At 47.3% G+C, this 18,820-nt stretch overlaps 1 protein-coding gene across 1 annotated transcript in view; it reads left to right on the forward strand.

Moving 5' to 3' along the window:
* The window catches only part of SND1 (staphylococcal nuclease and tudor domain containing 1), a 414,480-nt gene that overhangs the window by 311,653 nt on the left and 84,007 nt on the right, over positions 1-18,820 (forward strand). The window contains exon 16 of the mRNA XM_061165737.1: positions 3,832-3,941. Coding sequence (XP_061021720.1) covers positions 3,832-3,941 — 110 coding nt within the window. The remainder of the gene's footprint in view (positions 1-3,831; positions 3,942-18,820) is intronic.

An 18,820-nucleotide genomic window follows, 5' to 3' on the forward strand; every position in this document is an offset into this window, starting at 1 on the left:
CATTGCATCAGTAACAAAGCAGCACACCAGGGATGCCAGCCTGGCACCGAGGGGCATTTGAGTCAGAGGTACAGTGTGGACGGGCTTCCCTACTGGCCAGCCTCTCAGGAGGGGAGGGCGTAGCAGGATTCCCCTCGTTGGCTGCACGTGGCCTCCCCCTGCCTTCAGCAGCTACGTCTTATCTCTCCTACCTTACGACGTTACCTTGTTTGACTTACTCTGTTAGTGGGCCACATATTTCTTGTCCTGTCCTTGATCCCTTGGGACACGAAAGCCAAGTCCCAAAGCTGGTATGTAAGCACTTGGTGTAGCCTTTGACCTCTCAAAGAGGGCCGTCAGGCCACCCAGCCTTCTGTCTTCACACCTCAGTCTTCCCCAAGCCCTAGACCTTGCAGCTCCTCCCCCTCACCCCGAGGTTTTCAGTTAATTCAGTGTCGTAACTGTATCTCGTTTTCATTAATGAAATAGAGAAGGGAGACAGAGTATCACATGTAGTCACAGTTGACCACTCTTTTGTGGAAACTGTTGTATATATGTACATCCCCATATGTGAGTGGGGGGAGGAAATCATAATAAATGATAAAAGTTTGAAAAACACTCATCTACTCAGTCCATCTACAGAAGTAGCTTGGCTCATCAGGTTTCTAACATGGAGATAGTCAATGTTGTAAAAGCCCTTCCTGCTTTCCTAGCCCCAGCTGTGAGCCCTGGTCTGGTAATAGATTCCGCCTCACCCACCCACTCCCTGTTTTGCGATCCTGCCTGGGGCCCCCCTTGTATCTAGGGATCCCCCTGCCTCTGCTATCGAGGACCCCAGTGCCGCAGGCACGTCTGCCATACATGTCAGCTCCAGCTGTTGCTGCCGTCACCTGCCTGACACGAAGTGGAGTCCCCCAGTCCTGCACTCCTACTTGTCCAACACCGTCTGGCGACAGCAGTGCTTGACTCCAGAACTGGCCTTTTTCTCAGTAGCTTCAGCGGCTGACAATCTAGGGTTCAGATTGGCTACTTGGTGACTTGGGGACACATGTCAATTCATAGATAGTCAAGGATGCTCAGTAAATACTCACTCCCTCCCCCACCTTTATGCTCCTAGAACTTATACCTGGGTCCACCTGGGTTTCAGTGTTTGGTACTTGCTCCCACCGGATAGAACCTCTCTCTGTCCTATAGCATTAGCTAAGCCATCCTGACCCAGACCTCAGATATGACGTTGAGACACTTTTGCCTCAGAAGGGGTTACTTCAGAAGAGGCAGGTCAGAGTGAGGGACGAATCAGCCCAGGAGAAGGGAGTGAATGATAAAAGCAGCGAGGATATTCTTGTTCTCAGGCAACTTTCCCTTCTCTTACCCGCCTGCCTGATGGGAATTGATGTGCTGGGATGTGTTTACTTTTCCCATTTGAAGGGCAGGGAGACAGCCTAGTTCAGCTTTGTCCCCTTGAAGAGCTGGAGCCCAGCTCCTGGCAGGTGGAGGGGGTAGCAGAACTTAGGCCCGCCTTTGCCTCTGAGTCCACATGCAGTGGTTAAGGTGTGCTCACCACAGGCCCAAGAGTCTCTCCAGGAAGCTAATCTGAATCCATTTCAGCTTGACTTATTTGCCTCCCCAGGCTCAGTGGGCCATCCTGCCTCTCCAGTTAATCACTTGGTGATCTCCCAGGATTCAGAGAGGGATAACAGGGTGTTTTGCCCCCTTGAGATTTCAGAATACCCAGGCAAGGACAGGAAGAGAGTGGGGACATCTGGTCACCTAGAGTGACTCTGTGACACCGCAGCCCCGCCCACAGCACCCCAGCCACGTCCCATCCAAGAGTCACAAACAAACTGAACACTTGTTTTTGCGGTACTCTTGTTTCAGCAACAGTGTTTTACCTATGCTTATGTGGCCAGAATAGAATGGTTTATTTTCCTCTGATAATTACAATTTTTGCTTAGTGTACACATATAAAATGGGAAGGGTTTTTGGTTAATAACATTGTGAAAGTCATGGATAGGCTGGCTTTCATTTTTCTGGAGCCCTCATCTTCTCTCAAAGTGAATCTTAGGCTTTTTGGTCCCATGAGTTTATTGATGTCTTTTTCAAAAAATCAGTTCCACTTCTCCTTCATAGCCTGGCACTAAGGTGCAGGAAGGGAGAGAGGCAGCCCTGGTGACCTTCTGCCCAGGTGGCACTCGGGTAGGGCCTTCCGCATCCCATCTCTGCCTGAGTGGGGGAAGGATCCTGGCACCAGCTCCAGGTACTCCCCTGCTGTGGTTTCTCTCCTGGTGCTATGCTCCTTGTCCAGAGTTCTGTTTGACGTCGTGTGTTCCTTTTCTGAGGCCTGGAGGCTTGGAGAGAAAGCTCTGTTCTTGAGCTTCTGAAAACCTGGGGTATAAACTATTACCTTTCCTCTGAGCTCCTTGACCTTGAGTCTGTGTTGCGGCCAGAAACATGCGCAGCCACCTGGCTTCATCCGTAAGGGGTGTACCTTCTGTCCCAGCAGCGGTGGCCCCTGTTCTCCCAAAGGCTCCCAGCAGGTGACTGCCCTATGTCACCTCCCCGAGCCAGATCATCTGTCACTGTCCCTGAGGCTGTTTATAAATAAGAGGTCACACCTTCCAGCAGAACTGCCTTATTGCAGCAGGAGAGGCCAGCAGTGGTTTAGATATGGGCACTGAGTGTGTCCCGCCTCCCCATATTATGATTACTTTCCTTTCCTAGGTCTCTAACCTAGGTCACATTTTTGGCTTCGTAATTACAGCTGCAGTTTGAATTTTGGGGAAATCTAATTCAGACATCAAAATGTGACAGTAGTTCGTGGCCTGTCACAGGTGACCACCATCGATGATAAATATCTGCAACATCAATGATGGAAACAGAAAGAAAACGCAGTCTGCTTTGGTTAGTGAGCACCCATATTGTATACAGTGCTGTCCTTGAGTACACAGGCATGTGAAAGGGGAGATTTTGTCCTCAAGAATCTTGCAGGCTACTTTGTAGAATGAAAGATGACTGAGATTTTGAGCATGGGTAAATGTGTCCGTGATAATAATGATACAATAATAAGAGCTGAAATGTATTGAACCTTTCCATATGTCAGGCATGGTACTAAATATTTGCCGTAATAATCTCCCCTAATTCTGCCAACAGCCACGTGAAGTAGGTTTTACAAATAGGACAACTGAAGCTTTGAGTGGGCTCAGTCACTGGGCCATGGTCACAGATCTAATAAATGATAGCTAGGATGTGAATCCAGGTCTGTCTGGCTTCAGATACCTAATATTTCATCAAGATTCTGTTTTTTTTCTGTCTCCCATTCTGAATGAAATACTGATGGTACTGTTGTCCCAAATATAGCCAGCGGACAGAGGGGGAAGCTTATTTGAAGAGGAAAATGGCACCAAGTTAACACTTTTGAATTGGATGCGCAAGTCAGATAGTAAAGAGAAAATGTCTAGGCATCAGCCAGAACGGCTCTCAGGAGGCAGAATGGCTGGGGATATCAGTGTAATTTAGGTGAGAGAGCCATTTGTGTAAGTGATGGTTGAAGCGGCGAGACTATAGGCCCTTACAGAGCAAGGAGTCCAAGACAAGGATTCATCCCACATCTTGGTGGAGTGGGGGGTGTTTCCCGAATATCTTACTTGGAACTCCCCTGGTGATCTTAATAATTTCCAGACCCTGTGACCAAGATCCCCTTCTCTGCTGTTGCTGCCCTGATAGTGGTCATTTTTCCTACCTCAGGTGAACTAAACACCTCCCCTCCTGCCACTTTTCAGTCCTACCTCATGTCATGCATTATCATCTAGCACCTATCTGGCTATCACAAATTCTTCCTTTCTCCTGACACAGGTATCGAATGCCCCAGAGGAGCCCGGAACCTCCCAGGCTTGGTGCAGGAAGGGGAGCCATTCAGTGAGGAGGCAACACTTTTCACCAAGGAGCTGGTGCTGCAGCGAGAGGTAGAACATCTTCCAGTTGCTTCTTGGATGAGGAGGGCGGAGGGAGCGGGGCTCACTCAGTCTGGTGTTTTCCTGCAGTGTCGGAGATCAATCTGCCCCTTTCTCTGGCGCTCCGCCTTCCATGTCCATGATCCATTCCGTGTCTGCCCACATCCTGTTCCTGGAGCCCTGCTTCATTGACCAGCCACCCGCCAATTGCTCCTCACCCTGGGTGTCCTGGGATGCGGGGTGAACGTCGGCCTGCCCAGCCAGGATGCCGAGGCGCAGTGAGCTTTCAGCTCTGCAGTCTCCTCCTTGGTGAATCAGCCTAGAGCTGCCTGCCTCCAGCTGGATTTAGAAGCTTGACTAACCCTGTCAGGGGCCAATTTTCTTTGAACATTTATTTGTATCTTTGAGTAATTGCATTTTCTGTAGCGGGTTTTCTGACTTAATTTAATTGTATTTCTGTTTCTGCCTGTTGGGCTGGCTCTTGCAGGCCGGAGTGAGGCTCCTCAGCTGCCATGGTGCCCATCTACCTGCTAATTTCTATCAAGTCATAGTCAACAGATCCATCTTCTTTCCAGGAGTATGCCTGTCACTCATTCTGCTAGGGGGGCACAAAAAAGGAACAGTGGGGAGTGTGCTGGACTCAGGCTTAGGGTTTTAGATCTGCCTTTTTCCTTTTTTTTTTTTTTCCTAAGCAATCAAATCCACAGGATACCTCCTGCTTTAATGCAATATCATATTTCATAACAGTGAAAAAGATTATGGGGATCTTAGAGGTCATCTTGCTCATGGATCTTTGTAGATTCCTGGGAGCAGTAGTGTGGGCTTCTTTGGGATGTTAAGTGCTACAAATTTCTGTTTATAAGCTTTCACATCTCTCATTTTGATTTGAAATGTCAGTGAATATATTAAGGGGGGGGGTGCTTAACCTCCTTAATTGTCTCATCAGTATCACATTGCCCTCTATTTCATGTGTGGTCAGATGCATTTGTTCGTGAAGAAGCAGTCCTTATGTTGGTATGCAAGGTGTCTTTCCCCGCTGTTTTGCAACTGCACAGCGCAGGCTGAATTGTTATCAATTAAAGCTACCCCACCCCCCGCATGCCAGAGAAGTGTTCCCAGAATCCAAACACTCCTGTTGTCAGTAGCTGTTGACATTTTTGACCCTATAGGAATTGAGTTAAAGGGGCGGATATTTTAGAATTTCCCTCCTGCAATATCCCCTTTGAATAAGGAACTGCAGAACTGTTTCACGTTGGAATAAGCAGGTGAGTCTACTCAAGGTCATGACTTGAAGACTTCACATAGGGAGCAGGAACAAAGGTTGGTTGGTTGGTTATGCTTTGGATGGGGGAGGAAATCCGCTCACTGGGCTGCCTGAGACATTTATTGGTAACATCCTCATCACTTACTCTCTTAGTCACATTTCTGTTCATTTCTCACCAGTATCCTCTTCCTGTTGTTTCACGTCTTCTAAATCTGCTTTCCCTTTTCTTTTTCAACTCTTGTTTCGCCAGCCATTTTTCTTCTTGATCATGTTTCTGACCCACTGGTGATATCCAAAAGCACAAGGGGGTCAAAGAGAATACTGACCACTGAGAGGAGTGAGTGGCCCAAAGCTCTTTTACTGTCTCATGGTTATTATGACCTTACCTTTGTCTGTGTACTTGCTGATATTTGATTGTTGAAAAAGCTAAAGCTTCTTCCCCATCCTCTTTGGTGCCCCTGGCACATAAGTGAGTTTGCAGATCCTTAATCTTATCCATGGTTGATATTGATCTTTCTTAGTCGGAGTGTCCCAATCTTTCATACCTGTAAGTTGGGGATTCTTGATAGAGAAACATGGAGCCTTTCCACATTTTCTTAGCTGCTTGGATGATTGTTGGGCTGATGGGTTTGAAAGGTCTTTATCCAGAGGAAAGACAAGTATGGCCTAAACGGAGGATAACTTGGGATCCTGACTAAAGGAACCAGTTATAGCCAATTCTGGGCAGTTTCCTTCATAGTACATGAAAACTCCTTTCTGAACGGTATAGGAATGAAGAGAGGGTTTTGTTTTGTTATAGGCTTGTTCACTAACTTTTGGCTGTATAGTATCCTCATTTTTATTTCAGGAGTTGTCCTGGGGAGTGCTTCTCTTTGCCATCTTCCCTCTACCCCACAAGAATGTAGAAAAGCCCGATAGATTGGTCCTCAAGTGTAGAGATCCTTCCCACCCTTAGGAGAAGGGCCATGTGGTTGCCTGGGTGGCCAAGCATGGGACCACAGATGCGCACCACACGTAACTCTCACCTTCAGGGCAATGTCCACTGAAGACTTCGTTCCAGGAACTCTTCAGGGGCCAAACGCTGCTGTGATGGCCGCTGCTGAATGGGTTTTCTTTCCTTGTACCTGTTCCCTTGGTAATCACATTTAGCTCAGTAAAACAGGTGTGGTGATGTGATTGTCCTTGACCCTGCCACATCCCCCTTTTTTTATATATATATGTGTGTGTGTGTGTGTGTGTGTGTGTTTGTGTGTGTATATATATGTTTTATTATCATATTTTGGGCCAGGAGTTCTCCAGCCCCTGCCTACCTTCCCCAGTCACTACAAATCTGATCTCGGAAAGGAGCAGCACTCGGGTCTTTCGTTGATTTCACAGCACCTCCTGGGGCCCATGTGTGACCCCACAGAGGGAGGCATGGCCATCGAGCTGGACTTAGGAATCCAGAGACTGCCTTGAGAAGGATGTGAAGTAGCGGAGGGGCTGTGTAATAAACACCCGGGCAGGGAGCAGACAGAAAGCTCAAGTATGGGGCACCTGGCCCTGAAAAGTGTCTCCTTGTTCATGAGGTGCACTGTCTTAGCTTTGGGTCGATGGGGCAGGAAGTGCTGCCTGTCTCTTTCCCAGTTTCGGGTGGAGACAGACTTGCAGTTTTTGCATCCCATATCCTCTTGTGGAGCCTGCACTGTCACACACAAGACCCCTCTCATTTCAGCCAGCCCCCATTATCTTGAGACCTGAGCTCCCTACTTTGCCAAAGTGTGTTTTTACAATCACACACGTCAGGAGAGAGTGCCTGGTATTTTTGGCCATCACGCGGCTCATTTTCCTGAGTGTCTTCCTGCCACCTCTCATTGCTTTTCTGCTTTTTTTCCATCTTTCTTCATGGCCCTTCTCCTCAGCCATTGGTTCCTCTTGGCATTTGTTCCCTTCCCTGAGTCGGGACCCTGGCAGGACTGTTCAGGTCAATGGTCTGGGTATCCTGGTGGTGCTGCCAGCTTCAGGGTATTAACTATAGGCTAGACACCACATTGTTACCAGGTTCTCTTTGTAACCTGGAAGGCCACAGCAGCCCAGGAACTCTCAAAGGACTTCAGCTTTTCTTCCCAGCCTCGCTCATTTGGTGTAGAGCAAGGGTGGGCAAGCCCGGCCCACTGCCAGTTTGGTAAATAAAGCTTTATTGAAACACAGCCACACTAACCTTTTTACATACTGTCTATGGGTTCTTGCATGTTATAACAGCAAGGTTGAGTGGTTCCGACAGGATATATGGTCCACAAAGCCTAGAATATTCACTATCTGTCTTTTTATCAAAAATGTTTGCTGACTGTACTACACAGGTTTTGCTGGGTTGGGTTTAAATGGCTGGGTATAGCCCTGAAAATGGATTTGTTCTCATGTCCCCTGCCTTTGAGGCTGGACCACTTCTGGATCACACAACATGAGATCATTGTGTCCCACTGGACAGCATGTGCGTGGTGACACCCCCTCTGCCAGGCACCCCCCCGCCCCCCAAATACAGCTGCCTCTTTCAGGCAATTCCCTGCCACATTGCCAAGGACAGGAAGATCCGGTGTAATTTCCCAGATGGAGAATTGTGCCCGTTGCTAGCATCTTCCCAAAAGTAGTGGTGAGAGAGAGCATTAGATAACCAACCAGCTTAAAAGTGCAAACTCCGAGTTTTTCACACCCCAGTTATCATGTGGTCCTGGGTAAGTGATTCTTTTCTGCCTTGGCATTGCTGTCTAAAACATTGATCCAGTGATCCCAGGTCATCCTCTTCTTTCTGAAGCCCTTCCTGGGAGTTAAACAGTCGTTGGGGAATCTCTCCACACCTTTGTGTCAGAAGGCCAGCTAGCTAGCCCTCGCTCACTGATCCGCTGCTGCCGCTGCAGCAGGAGAACCTGCACTGTTAGAGAGGGAACCAGAAGGTATTATTAAAAGAGACCAGCACCACAGTTGAACCCTCTTCGCAGTTCCCGGCTATAGGAAGGCAGTTCCCGGGGGGATGGGGGCATCATTTCCAAGGCCTTTCTGAATGACCCCTTTGTCCTGAGCTCTCCGAAATTGCCCTTTGCTGCTGCCTGGAAAATGACATCTTCATGCTGGAGAGTGAGCCGAAAGCTCCGGCTGCTGCCCTGACCTATTTCCCTTCTTCCTGCCGGCATCCACAGGGAGGCTGTCCCCCTGGGGAGCTCATTCTGCAGTGGCCTGGGCTCAGTCCTGGATTCCCTCCCTCCCACTACCCCTGCTTTTTAAAAAAAAAAAAAATACAAAAATACACAGAAGCATCGCAAGCAACTGTTGCTGTTTGAAGAGCAAGTATTTATGTTTTAGAAAAATGTGGGCTCAGCATTGAATACTGGTGTCTTATTCACAGAGGGGTTTGTCTGGGAAAGAATACTTAATTAAAAGGAAAGTGGTTCCTTCTCCTTTGTTTTAGCACCAAATGTACTGCGTCAGATCAGAAAAAGGTAAACCGGTCTAAGCAGTTCACCGCTGATCAAAATAGTGTTTTCCCTCATGCCCTGTCTTTCCCCCAGAGTTCTTGGTACCTGCCCTCTCGTCCTTCCTTTCCCGTCTGTCCATGCAGGCCCCTTCCCTGTCCAGGAGACAAATGTGAGGAGGAACAGTAGCCACATTACTTGTCTGGATCAAAGCAATGAGGATGGTTCAAGCCACGGGAAGTCCACTAGGGTGGAGGACACCCACTGCTCTCCAGCTCTCACCAGTGTCTTGCCCCTTGGTAGCCCTCGCTGAGCTGGAAAGAATAACCTGCTGGAAAAACAAGCCAGCCATCCGGCAATGTTGCACTTATTTAGACAAAGACACCCTATTCTAGATTATCTTTACCACTGCCCAGGAAAGAGCAAAGACAGCAAGGCCAGCTTTCTAAACACCTCTGTTATCCCCCAAGGCATTAAAGGCTGATTGAAGGGTTGAGTCTTTTTCTCACCTCCCCCACATATTCTTGACAGTTCATCACCCACCAGGGGTCTTTCCTTTTTTTTTTTTCAATTAATTTAAGGCTATTTTCTTTGATAGGGGCTCAAGTAAAGATTTTCTGTCTTAATAGTGATCAATTTTGTATAGCATTTTCTAATGTAAAAGTGCTTTCTTATATAATACTTTGTTTTACTCTCACAGCAAACCTATAAGAAAAATATTATCCCCAGATTTACAATTCTAGAAACTGAGATGCAGAGTGAACTGCCGCTATTCACAGAGCTTATTGTAGGACAAATATCAATACCAAAATTCAAATGCCTGCATTCCCAAATGAGTGTTTTTTCTCCCCAGATTTTGCCAGTTTTGCTATTGTAAGGTGGTTATTCTTTTTAGCTATGTTGTATATTCCTCAGCCTTCAAATATCTGGAACTAATAAATTTGTAAAGGATCTGCCTGGAGGTCCAACACTGGTTGAGTGGTCAGAGTCTCTGAGTCTGACTCTAGGGGCTCACAACTGCAGAGGAGCCATGCCTTCCCGAATTACTGACTCTCCTCTTGTCATAGTTCTTACATCGCTTATCTGCTTGATTCCTGCTTCATCCTTTGTTTGGCCTTAGTGGGCCTTAATTTTTGTATAATTTCTCGCTCACCTGCCTTGCTTCATATTAGTTTGATCATGTATGTCCATATTTCTATTTTTAGCCTTTCTCAAAAGATGCATCATTTATAAATATGTAACTTCCCATTGCCTCTGGGATGAAGTTTAATCTCCTTAGTTTACATGTATCTGTGATAACCTCTGAACTTCAGGTATCTCCACTATTCGTTTCATAATCTGCACCTCATCACAACTGACATTATAATTCACGATTCCCCAAAAAAACGTGGGATATGGATTTCATTCCATATCTCCCATCCGTGAGGTCAACTTAAGCTCTCCACCCAGTGTATCAACCACCCCCTTCTCTTGCTCTCTTATTCCCAACTATCCATCCAGATATACCCTCTTCTCTCTCTTTAGCGCTCCCTGGATCTCTCAGGCTGGGCAGATGGCTTTCCTTCAGTCCCCAGAGTGCTGTGTCCATATAGACATCTGTCACGTACTGGCCAGTGATGTTGAAGTGATCTGTCTATGTTGGCCTCCCCACTAGATTGTTAGCTCCTCAAGGACAAGGAGCATGCTTTCTGCCTTTGTGTTCTTTGTATCTTGCCTCATGTGTAAGAGAATCTCAACTGATAAATGTTCATGAAATCAACTCATTGATTCCCTGTGACTTAGTTCTAGAGACTGGGAAGAAGGCCTGTTCTTGTCTGTTCTGGTTCTTCAGGAAAGCTAAGCTTAACATTTGTGGGGTGGAGAGGAGGTCTTTGGAGTATTGAGGTTGGACATACAGCTGCTAATTTAAGATCTTCTCATAGAAAAAGTCCATTACTCAGGCCTGACTGTGAGCTTTCTAGGGGACTCTGACCTCCTTTGGTCTCCCCGTCTTACAGATGGGGTAATGAGATAATGGTATTTGAGCGGTTTTTTGTTTGTTTTGTTTTTAATTCCAGTGTTCAAATAGAAAGCATTTGTCCTTCCCCACTATCCTAATAGATGCTGCTTGTCTCTTTCCCTCTCTGGTGGTTTCCATACTCTGCTTTTGTTGATCTAACTGAGGTGAAGGGTTTATTTTGAAGTTCAAATTTCTGTTCAGAGATAGGCTACAAGCACCATGTGAATACCAGGCTGCCCACTTACAGCCCCTTCATTTATGGGCTCCTGACTCTTGCCAAGTTATCTCTAAAAGCTCTAGGAGGAGGGCCCTCAATTCCCGTTCTAGTCCCATTCAATGAAAATGACATCAAAAATCAAAGAGGTGAGGCTAAATATAATGAAGAGCGTCACATTGCCCTTTTCTCCCTCCTCCCCGTGGCTACTGGTCTCCACACCCACCCCCAACGCCCCGTTGGCTTTTAAACTCCTTGGGAGCCAGTCACCAATTGCCTTCCCCAAGCAAACTCAGCAGCATGCGCTGATGGGAGCCGGCAGTGTGCTGGCTCCAGTGGGATTCCTCTCAGCAAAGCTGCTGGCTCAGCTGGCTGTTGTCTGTTTCCCTGTTCTTCTGCCTGGAACTTTCATAGCTAGTCAAGCATAGAATTGCATCCATTCTTCTGAAATAGCTGCTGGGCCTAATTCTTCATTGGCTTGGCCAAGATCCTATTACCTGTAATTATGTCATACAGCCCGACTGGTATAGGTTTGATAGGCCTCACTGCCCTCCAGAGACTAGTGTTTGCATCCCGGGCTGGATGTTGGGATTTGGGGGCAGAATAAAAGGTCTGCAAGAGATGCGGCCTCCTTATAGCCTCTATGTGCGATATATATATATATATATATATATATATATATATATATATATATATATATAGTGGGAAGGTCTCAAGGATGCCATTCTGTCTCAGGGGAGAAAATCCTTTTCAGCAGAGAGACTCTTCCTTTCCCTGGGTAACAGGTCCTTACTATGGTGGACTCTTCCTTGATAAACTTCTGTGTTTTTTCTGCCACTTTAGTTTGGTTTTTCTTAATATTCCTTCCAGCACAAGAAAATTAGAGGTGTAGACCTAACAAATTGTTTCCTCCATAGGTAGAAGCCTTGGCAATGCTAGGGCAGTCCCTGGCACTGGTTTTTCCTTTCCATCTTTAGTCGAACCCACATCAGTCCCAGAGTAAAGATGTGAAAGGCTCAAACATGACTTCCCCTTGCATCTTTCTGCTGCACTAGTCCATAGTCCTTACTTTGAACCTTATCTAAATTGAGGCTTGGAAGTGAGTTATAGTGAGCAGTGATTGCCACTGGAGAATGCATTTACTGGTTCGCTAACAGATTATCACTACAAACGTAAGGTCGTGAAAATCCTTCAAACAGCCTTGCTAAGCAGAACCCCTGCCACCTATGGTATTCGATACTATCTGCCTGCCTGACATAAAATGATGTTCTTTATGAGCCATCCCTGTGGAAGACGGCTATTGCCAGGCACGTTCAGCCTCCTGGTCTGCTTTCTGTAGAACTATGGAGAGCCTCTGGCCTGGAACAAATGGAGAATTGCTATCAGGAGGTAAGAGACTGCTGGACTCCTCAGAGGTAAAAGTGCCGAGTGAGCTGAGTGACATTTATTTTAATTTAGATTTCTCTTACCTCTTCAATCATCCTGGGGGTTCACTACTTCTAAGCTTTGGTTACAATTCTCTTTAAAAAAAAAAAAAGGTGGCATGGGGTGGGGGGGGAGTAACATTCTTAATGACAAAGGGCTAAAGAAAAGGGACTTGGAATTAGCATTTTTCAGGTGAAATCCCTTCTTATGAACTCTGTCCACTTCTTTCTGGAAGCCTCATTTGGGAAATAGTTCTATTTCATTCATATCTCTTGACTAGCACATTGTGTTCACTTTCCACACAAGAGATGGCCTCATGCAGACTTGCCCTGTCTGTTTCCAGAAGAACTTCACCTCAGACCCTGACACCTTGGCCCACGCCCATGTAGACCTGAGTGTGAGCCTTCAAGCTGGCATGTTCAGGGGTCTTCAGGCCTCACACCTCCCTGTTCTGTTTGTCCTAACTGTTCCCTGACGCACCCACTGCCTGAATGTTCATCATTTCCCCTTGGAATTATATGATTCAACTGATGCCATTTTAAAGTCCGTCTCCTCATAGACAATAGCAGGGCTGTCCACAGAGAGGAAGCAGCTTCTCTTCCTCTCCAGCAAATGTGGGTTGCATTTGATCTCCAGGTAGTATTAGTACTAACTTTCTAGCATTTCTCATTCGACTCCCCCCAGGGCATAGCCCTGACCGCTCTGGTGGATGAACCAACCTCAACACCACCCTCTTCTTGCCTTTAGCACGCCCACTCCCTGTGTCTATTGCCAAGGACTGGACGAGATCCCACGGGTTCCAAACCTGACTTTAGTGATGAACTTCCCACTTGCCGCTCCACCCGTGACCGTTTCTGGTCAGCTGAACTTAAATGGATTTTGAAAATGAAAGTGACCAATGGTCTGTTATGAAACGTGGTGGTGCATGAAATAAGATTATGAGCAAGCTTGAGAATTAACAGCAGAGATCCCCTAACCTGGTCTGAACAGCATGTCTCACATATTCAGCAAGGATAAGCTCATTCTTTAGACCCATCTCTTGAACACTGAAGGACATCTTTCCCTTCCTGGCCACTTAACAAAGACTGTTAGTAACATGTGCAGAGTCAGACCTCAGTGCTCATTTCAGCTTCACCATTTATTGTGTGACCTTGGACATGATCCATAGCCTCTCTAAAACCTGGGCAATCTCAGCAAGTAATAGAATTCAGTATTCAATAGAATTCTGGAACCCCAACGGTGCTCCTGGGGTTGTGCAGTGCAGCCATCCTACTAAACCTAAGCCCTTACTTATAACAAGGGTACCTCTCTGTAGGGTTACCATGGATATAATGAATATTTGCAGTGTGCCCAGCACTGGTGCCCTGGTAGATAGGAGATTCTCAGTGAGCAAAAGCTCACAACATCTTTTATATTGCTCACAAGAATTCTTACCGAGTTGAGCTAAATCTAGGATTGGAACCTCACTGAGGACAAACCACCATAGCCAAGGCAGGCAGGATGGACTGGACACAGGCCTGTGTGTTGGGAGCATTTAAGTAGAATCAGGGGTCAGCCAGTCTCTTTTTCTATAAAGAAGAGAAGAGTCTGGGTCTCTTTGCTACTGCTCCCACATCCTCCTGCACATTAGAACAACTTCTTCCAGGCAGCGTTGCGTGCAGTGGAAACACTAATGCTCAGAAGTCCTAAACCTGCAAACAGAGCCTCTTCTCAACTTGACTGTGGACCAAAGATAAGCCACCTGTCACCAGTGGGGGAAGCTAGGATTCCACATATGTCATATGGACATCTAAGAAGGAGTGACTTGAGGAACTGTGCCATGCACCCCGACTGCCATGGGGTATTTGGAGAGTGATCTGCCATGCTTTCTCTGTTTACACTGGACTCTGACCTTACTCATTTCCCAGTGTCACTGGGACTCGAAAATGAGGGCTCCCAGGATGACTTATTTAGAGCCTGGCTTGTCCATGCTTCCTTATGCTCTGATGTAGCAATGGTCTTTTTTGTCTCCATACCACCTTACCATGACCATAGTCATCTGACTGCCATGAGTTTATCTTTGATTTGGGTAAAGTTGGAAGGCTAGAGGAGGGTGTAATGCCAGGCAGGAGCTGTGAAGAAAGATCCAGGCATTATCCAGGATTGAAAGGGACAAGAAAAGGACCCACGACAAGTCCTTTGGGACATTAACAAAAGCTGTCCATTGAACCAGGAATGAGAAGTGAATGTGAAGCTGCACAGTGAAACTCATTTTTCATTCCAGGTTAGCCTAATGCCTTCCCCTTCTCCCTCTCCCTTCTCTTGATGCAGTGGATTTCCTTGTAACGATCACCAGAAAAGGATCTTGGCACTGAACGTATACCTAGAGGTGGAAGATCATGCAAATAAGACCAGCAGGTCCGTCCTTCCCTGCCAGAGCCTTCCATAGGCCACTGCACTTCAGAACCTCTCCAGTGCTTGCAGCGCTGGGCGGCCGTTGCTGCTCCAGTTAAATCAATCTAAAACTACTGACCCAGGGATTTTATGGCAGTACTGCAACCTTACATGAGGAGATGCAACACATAGTCCATTACCACTGATTGGATATGGATTTTTGGCCTGGCCAGTTGCCACTTGGTAATTTTAGAATAGGGTCACTTTCGGAGTTGGAAGATGCCTTGTAGAAGGATACTGGTGTTTGCTAAATAGTTGTTTCTTATCTTCATGCCCTCTTACAGCTCCTGCGGGTAGGGCCAGCGGTCTCTCTTGTCTGCCTAGAAGAGTTGGCCAGAGCTCATCCTTCATCGGCTTACAGGGCTGCAGACGTGGCCGTTTGTAAACGCCCAGGGTGCACTTAACCACCTCCTCCTCCTAATCTCAGCACTTCTACTCTAAACACATCAGCAGCTTTGTAACTTGCATTCTGTTTCGCTCTACGTTGTGGGCCTTCAGGTATTTGTGGGAGGAAGGTGGGGAGACTGGTGAACTGTGTTGTCATTGATTTCGGAATTATACAATCACAGCCTGAGTCACTGTCCCTGGAGAATCATGCCAAGAGCTCCCGGCAGGGCTCTCGCTGCTTTCACACGTGGCTTTTTATGGTTGGGTTCTGCTTTGTATCTGCCATGTGACTGCCTGCCAGCCTTGGTTTTTACTGTCTGCACAATGGGAACACTTAACCCTGTTCCACCTGGAGAATGCTGAAAGGCATGGGGTGGGGTTCCTGGGGAGCCCCCAGTTATTCCCATGTATGTAGAAAAGGGTTGCCAGGCCCCCAATGACATAATTACCCACAAGCTGAGGGTACTCTGTCACCTGGAGAGGGACCTATGATCATACAGTTTTTTCCCTCATCTGCCTCTGAACAGTTAGACCCAGTGGATAAAAGAAGAGAACTGTTGTTCCTGACCCTGAGGTCTAAATATCTTTGACCTCATTGAGCCAACCTTGGGTAGAATTTCCCTTTTCCCTCTGCCATGCTATCTGTCTGTTACATTGCCCCTTTCTTGACATGACTTTGGTTCCAGTAAGCACTGCTTCCTAAACAGCAGCTGTCCCCAAGTACTAAAGTGTTCTCAGTCTTCCTTAAAGCCAGCTAGTTGGTCCAAGTCCTGAGAATCAGACAGTCCGTGTGTGTCTTGCTGTTATGGGTTGATATGCCTGTCTGTGATACCAGCATGCCCTGTTTTCTGCTTCACGGGGGAAGACTATTCACATATAAATAACATCGTCAAGCCTGTCTGCACACAATCCCAGGATCCAGATCTAGCTTCTCACCTTCTGATCTTTTTGACACGTCTTTCAGCCCAGAGTGTTTCAAAGGTCAGGCTTGAACCCCAGAAGCCATCATTTTTGTCATTATCAAGTATGATAACATATGTAACATTATGTAACATGCAGACTAGTTTCAACTTTATCTGCTGCCTGTTTAGTTTTGTTTTGCCAGTTGACCCAGAGGTGGGGTTAGTACAGTGAAGCCAGAGTTTATTCTCGAAGCGTGAGACCTTGGGATCCGCAGTACCTCTCAACCTACAGACTTGAGACCTCCTGTCAGGAGGAGCCATGTGGCTTCCTGTGCCCTGATGAGGCCTACCAAGCATGTGAGGTGTAGACAGAGCCCCAAGGCCACTCTTTCGTGTCAGCCAGAGCACGGGGCCAGGCTTCTGCAGCAGTGCTGGAGTGAGGAGGGGCCCTTGTTGACACGTTTGCATGTGTCCTGAGCATCCATAATACCCCTTGACAGGAAGACCACCTCCAGGGAGGCCCTGCATTCTCCTGCTGCCCAGACTTCTTCCATCTGTCCTTCTTCTCTCTCTCCTTCACCACCACCCCCCCTCCTGGTGTTTCTGTAATTTGTACAGTATCGTTGAGAGGTATTGAAAAGATCAATAGCAATTCACCTTTTCCTTTATTGATTAAGGTGGCGGCAAGGAAAAATGGCAGGCAGTCCCAATTCATTTATCATGAGCAATCTTTCCTTCCAAGCCACCAGTGACCTCTTCTTCTGCCTGTTACTTTGCTGGTCTACAACTAGGGCCACTCTTGTTTCTGGACTGCTGGAACAGGAATGAGAGAACCACTGGACTCGGCTCCTGTAACCAAAGCTGGGTGGGGATGGAGACTGGCTTTGAGGGGTTGGCCACGTGTGCTGGACTCTGAGCGAGAACAACGTGGCAACAGCTGATGGACGTTGCTGCCTCACCTAGCAGTTTCCTCCCCTTGTTCTTCCAAAGGGCAGAGTCTGCCTTGATTATCCGTTTTTCTACAGAGTGTAAAATGAGTATATGGAGTAAAAGACTGCCAACTGGCTGTTTCTGCTGTAGAGGCAAAAGTCGGTCCTTCCATCTGTGAGCCTTCAGGTCATAACTTGGACTCAGCTTGGGGGAACTAGGCTGGTGGGGAGTGGGGGAGGAAGGGTTCTTAAGTTTAGGACGACTGTTTCCACCCCGGGTAAAGCACAGAGACAGCTCTCACCAGCTTCTTTCTTTAGTGTGTTGTTCTGTTCTTCTTCAGCGGAAACACCTACCTCACTTGGGGAAGGTGATGGAGACCACCCTACTCAACCCCCAAGTACTTATGACATCACCCACCTGGAGGGATGCCCCAGGGTCTTTAAATCCTTTAAGAGGGAGGCTGGCCCTGACTCCAGAGGCAGTGCTTGGCTCACCCAGCATCTTTTCCCCTTCTGTGTGGTGGTTGGAATTTTGTTGATTCTCCACCGCATACCCTTACACAGAATCATCTGTTGTCCACCATGCCTTGCACAGTCATTAAGCCCTCTCAGCCCCTCTGCAGCACGAGCTAGTTCCAGGACGTCCAGTCTGTAGAGTTTGGGCCACCAAGTGTTTGGAGCTGCCCCTACTCTGTGACCTCCACCACCCAGCAGAGGGATCCACTTACCTGGACGGGCCCTTCGTGGGCGGTGTGAAGCCAGTGTTGCCGTCAGACAATTCTCACTCTTTCGTGTCAGCCAGAGCATGGGGCCAGGCTTCTGCAGAGGAGCATTGCCGCCACGGTCGCACATCCTGAGTGCCTGCCCAGTGAGTTAAAGTCACTATTTGGGAGCCCCTCGCCCAGCGAGGAGATTTTGCTAGAAACCCAGTGCTGCTGTGTCTGTGTCAGGTGCCAGACCCAGAGAAGGCAGCCAGCTCTCCATGAAGCTGGTTAATGACAGGCGAAACTGCTGCAGGACGATTGTTCTTTTCCTGTGGATCATTAATAAACCGCCCTGGCCTGCACAGACAATTCCATCACCTTCCTTGGCTTCATCAGACAGGTCTCCCTTTCCGTCTAAAGCTTTCAAAACGGCTGGGGAGGAGCAGAGGAGGGGAAAGACGTTCCACTTAATGCACGTGTTTTTCTCCTAAGCTGGAAAACGGCCCCCTGCTTTCAGATGGTCTTGGCAGCCATGTATGGAGGGTTCAAGACTTGCCATGGGCGGGAAGTGCTAGTGGCTCAGCTCCTAATATTTGTAGCAAACTACAGAACAGGCCCAATTTGGAGACAAGGCAGCGAGTGCAGCAGATGGCAAATAGTCCTGCTCCACTGGGGCCCGAGATGGGCACCATCTTCTCACTTCAGCCAAGGCAGCCTCATTCCTGCTCTGCCAGAGTACCAAAAGCATTTCTGGTTTTTTAGAAACTTCTTTTTTAGGCAAAGATGGAAGAAGGCAGAGCAAACAAAATATGGGAAACTCAATCTAGTTAAAAACATTTCCCTGTCAAACAACCTAAAATAGAACTTTTCCTTTGTTAGTTAGGAATAATTTAGAATAGAAATCTACATTTCTCCATAGAGCATTGAGTGCAAAAATAAAAAATGGATTATAAATAGAAATAAGCATGACCCATTCCGCTTCCAAGGACTTGAGCGTACAGCATTCAGAATACTGAATTAGAGCATTTTATAGCTACGAGGCCTAGACATTACATTGTCCAATCCATAGGGTTCACAGTAGTTGAGAACTGAGGCCGGAAGAAGGTGATCACTTGGGCACATTCACACAGTAATTCATAGACCTGCTTTCTCCACGCTCTGATCACATTGCTCTCACCTGCACTTCTA

This window comes from Dama dama, chromosome 18 (genome assembly GCF_033118175.1).
Source record: "Dama dama isolate Ldn47 chromosome 18, ASM3311817v1, whole genome shotgun sequence".
NCBI classification, from domain to species: domain Eukaryota; kingdom Metazoa; phylum Chordata; class Mammalia; order Artiodactyla; family Cervidae; genus Dama; species Dama dama.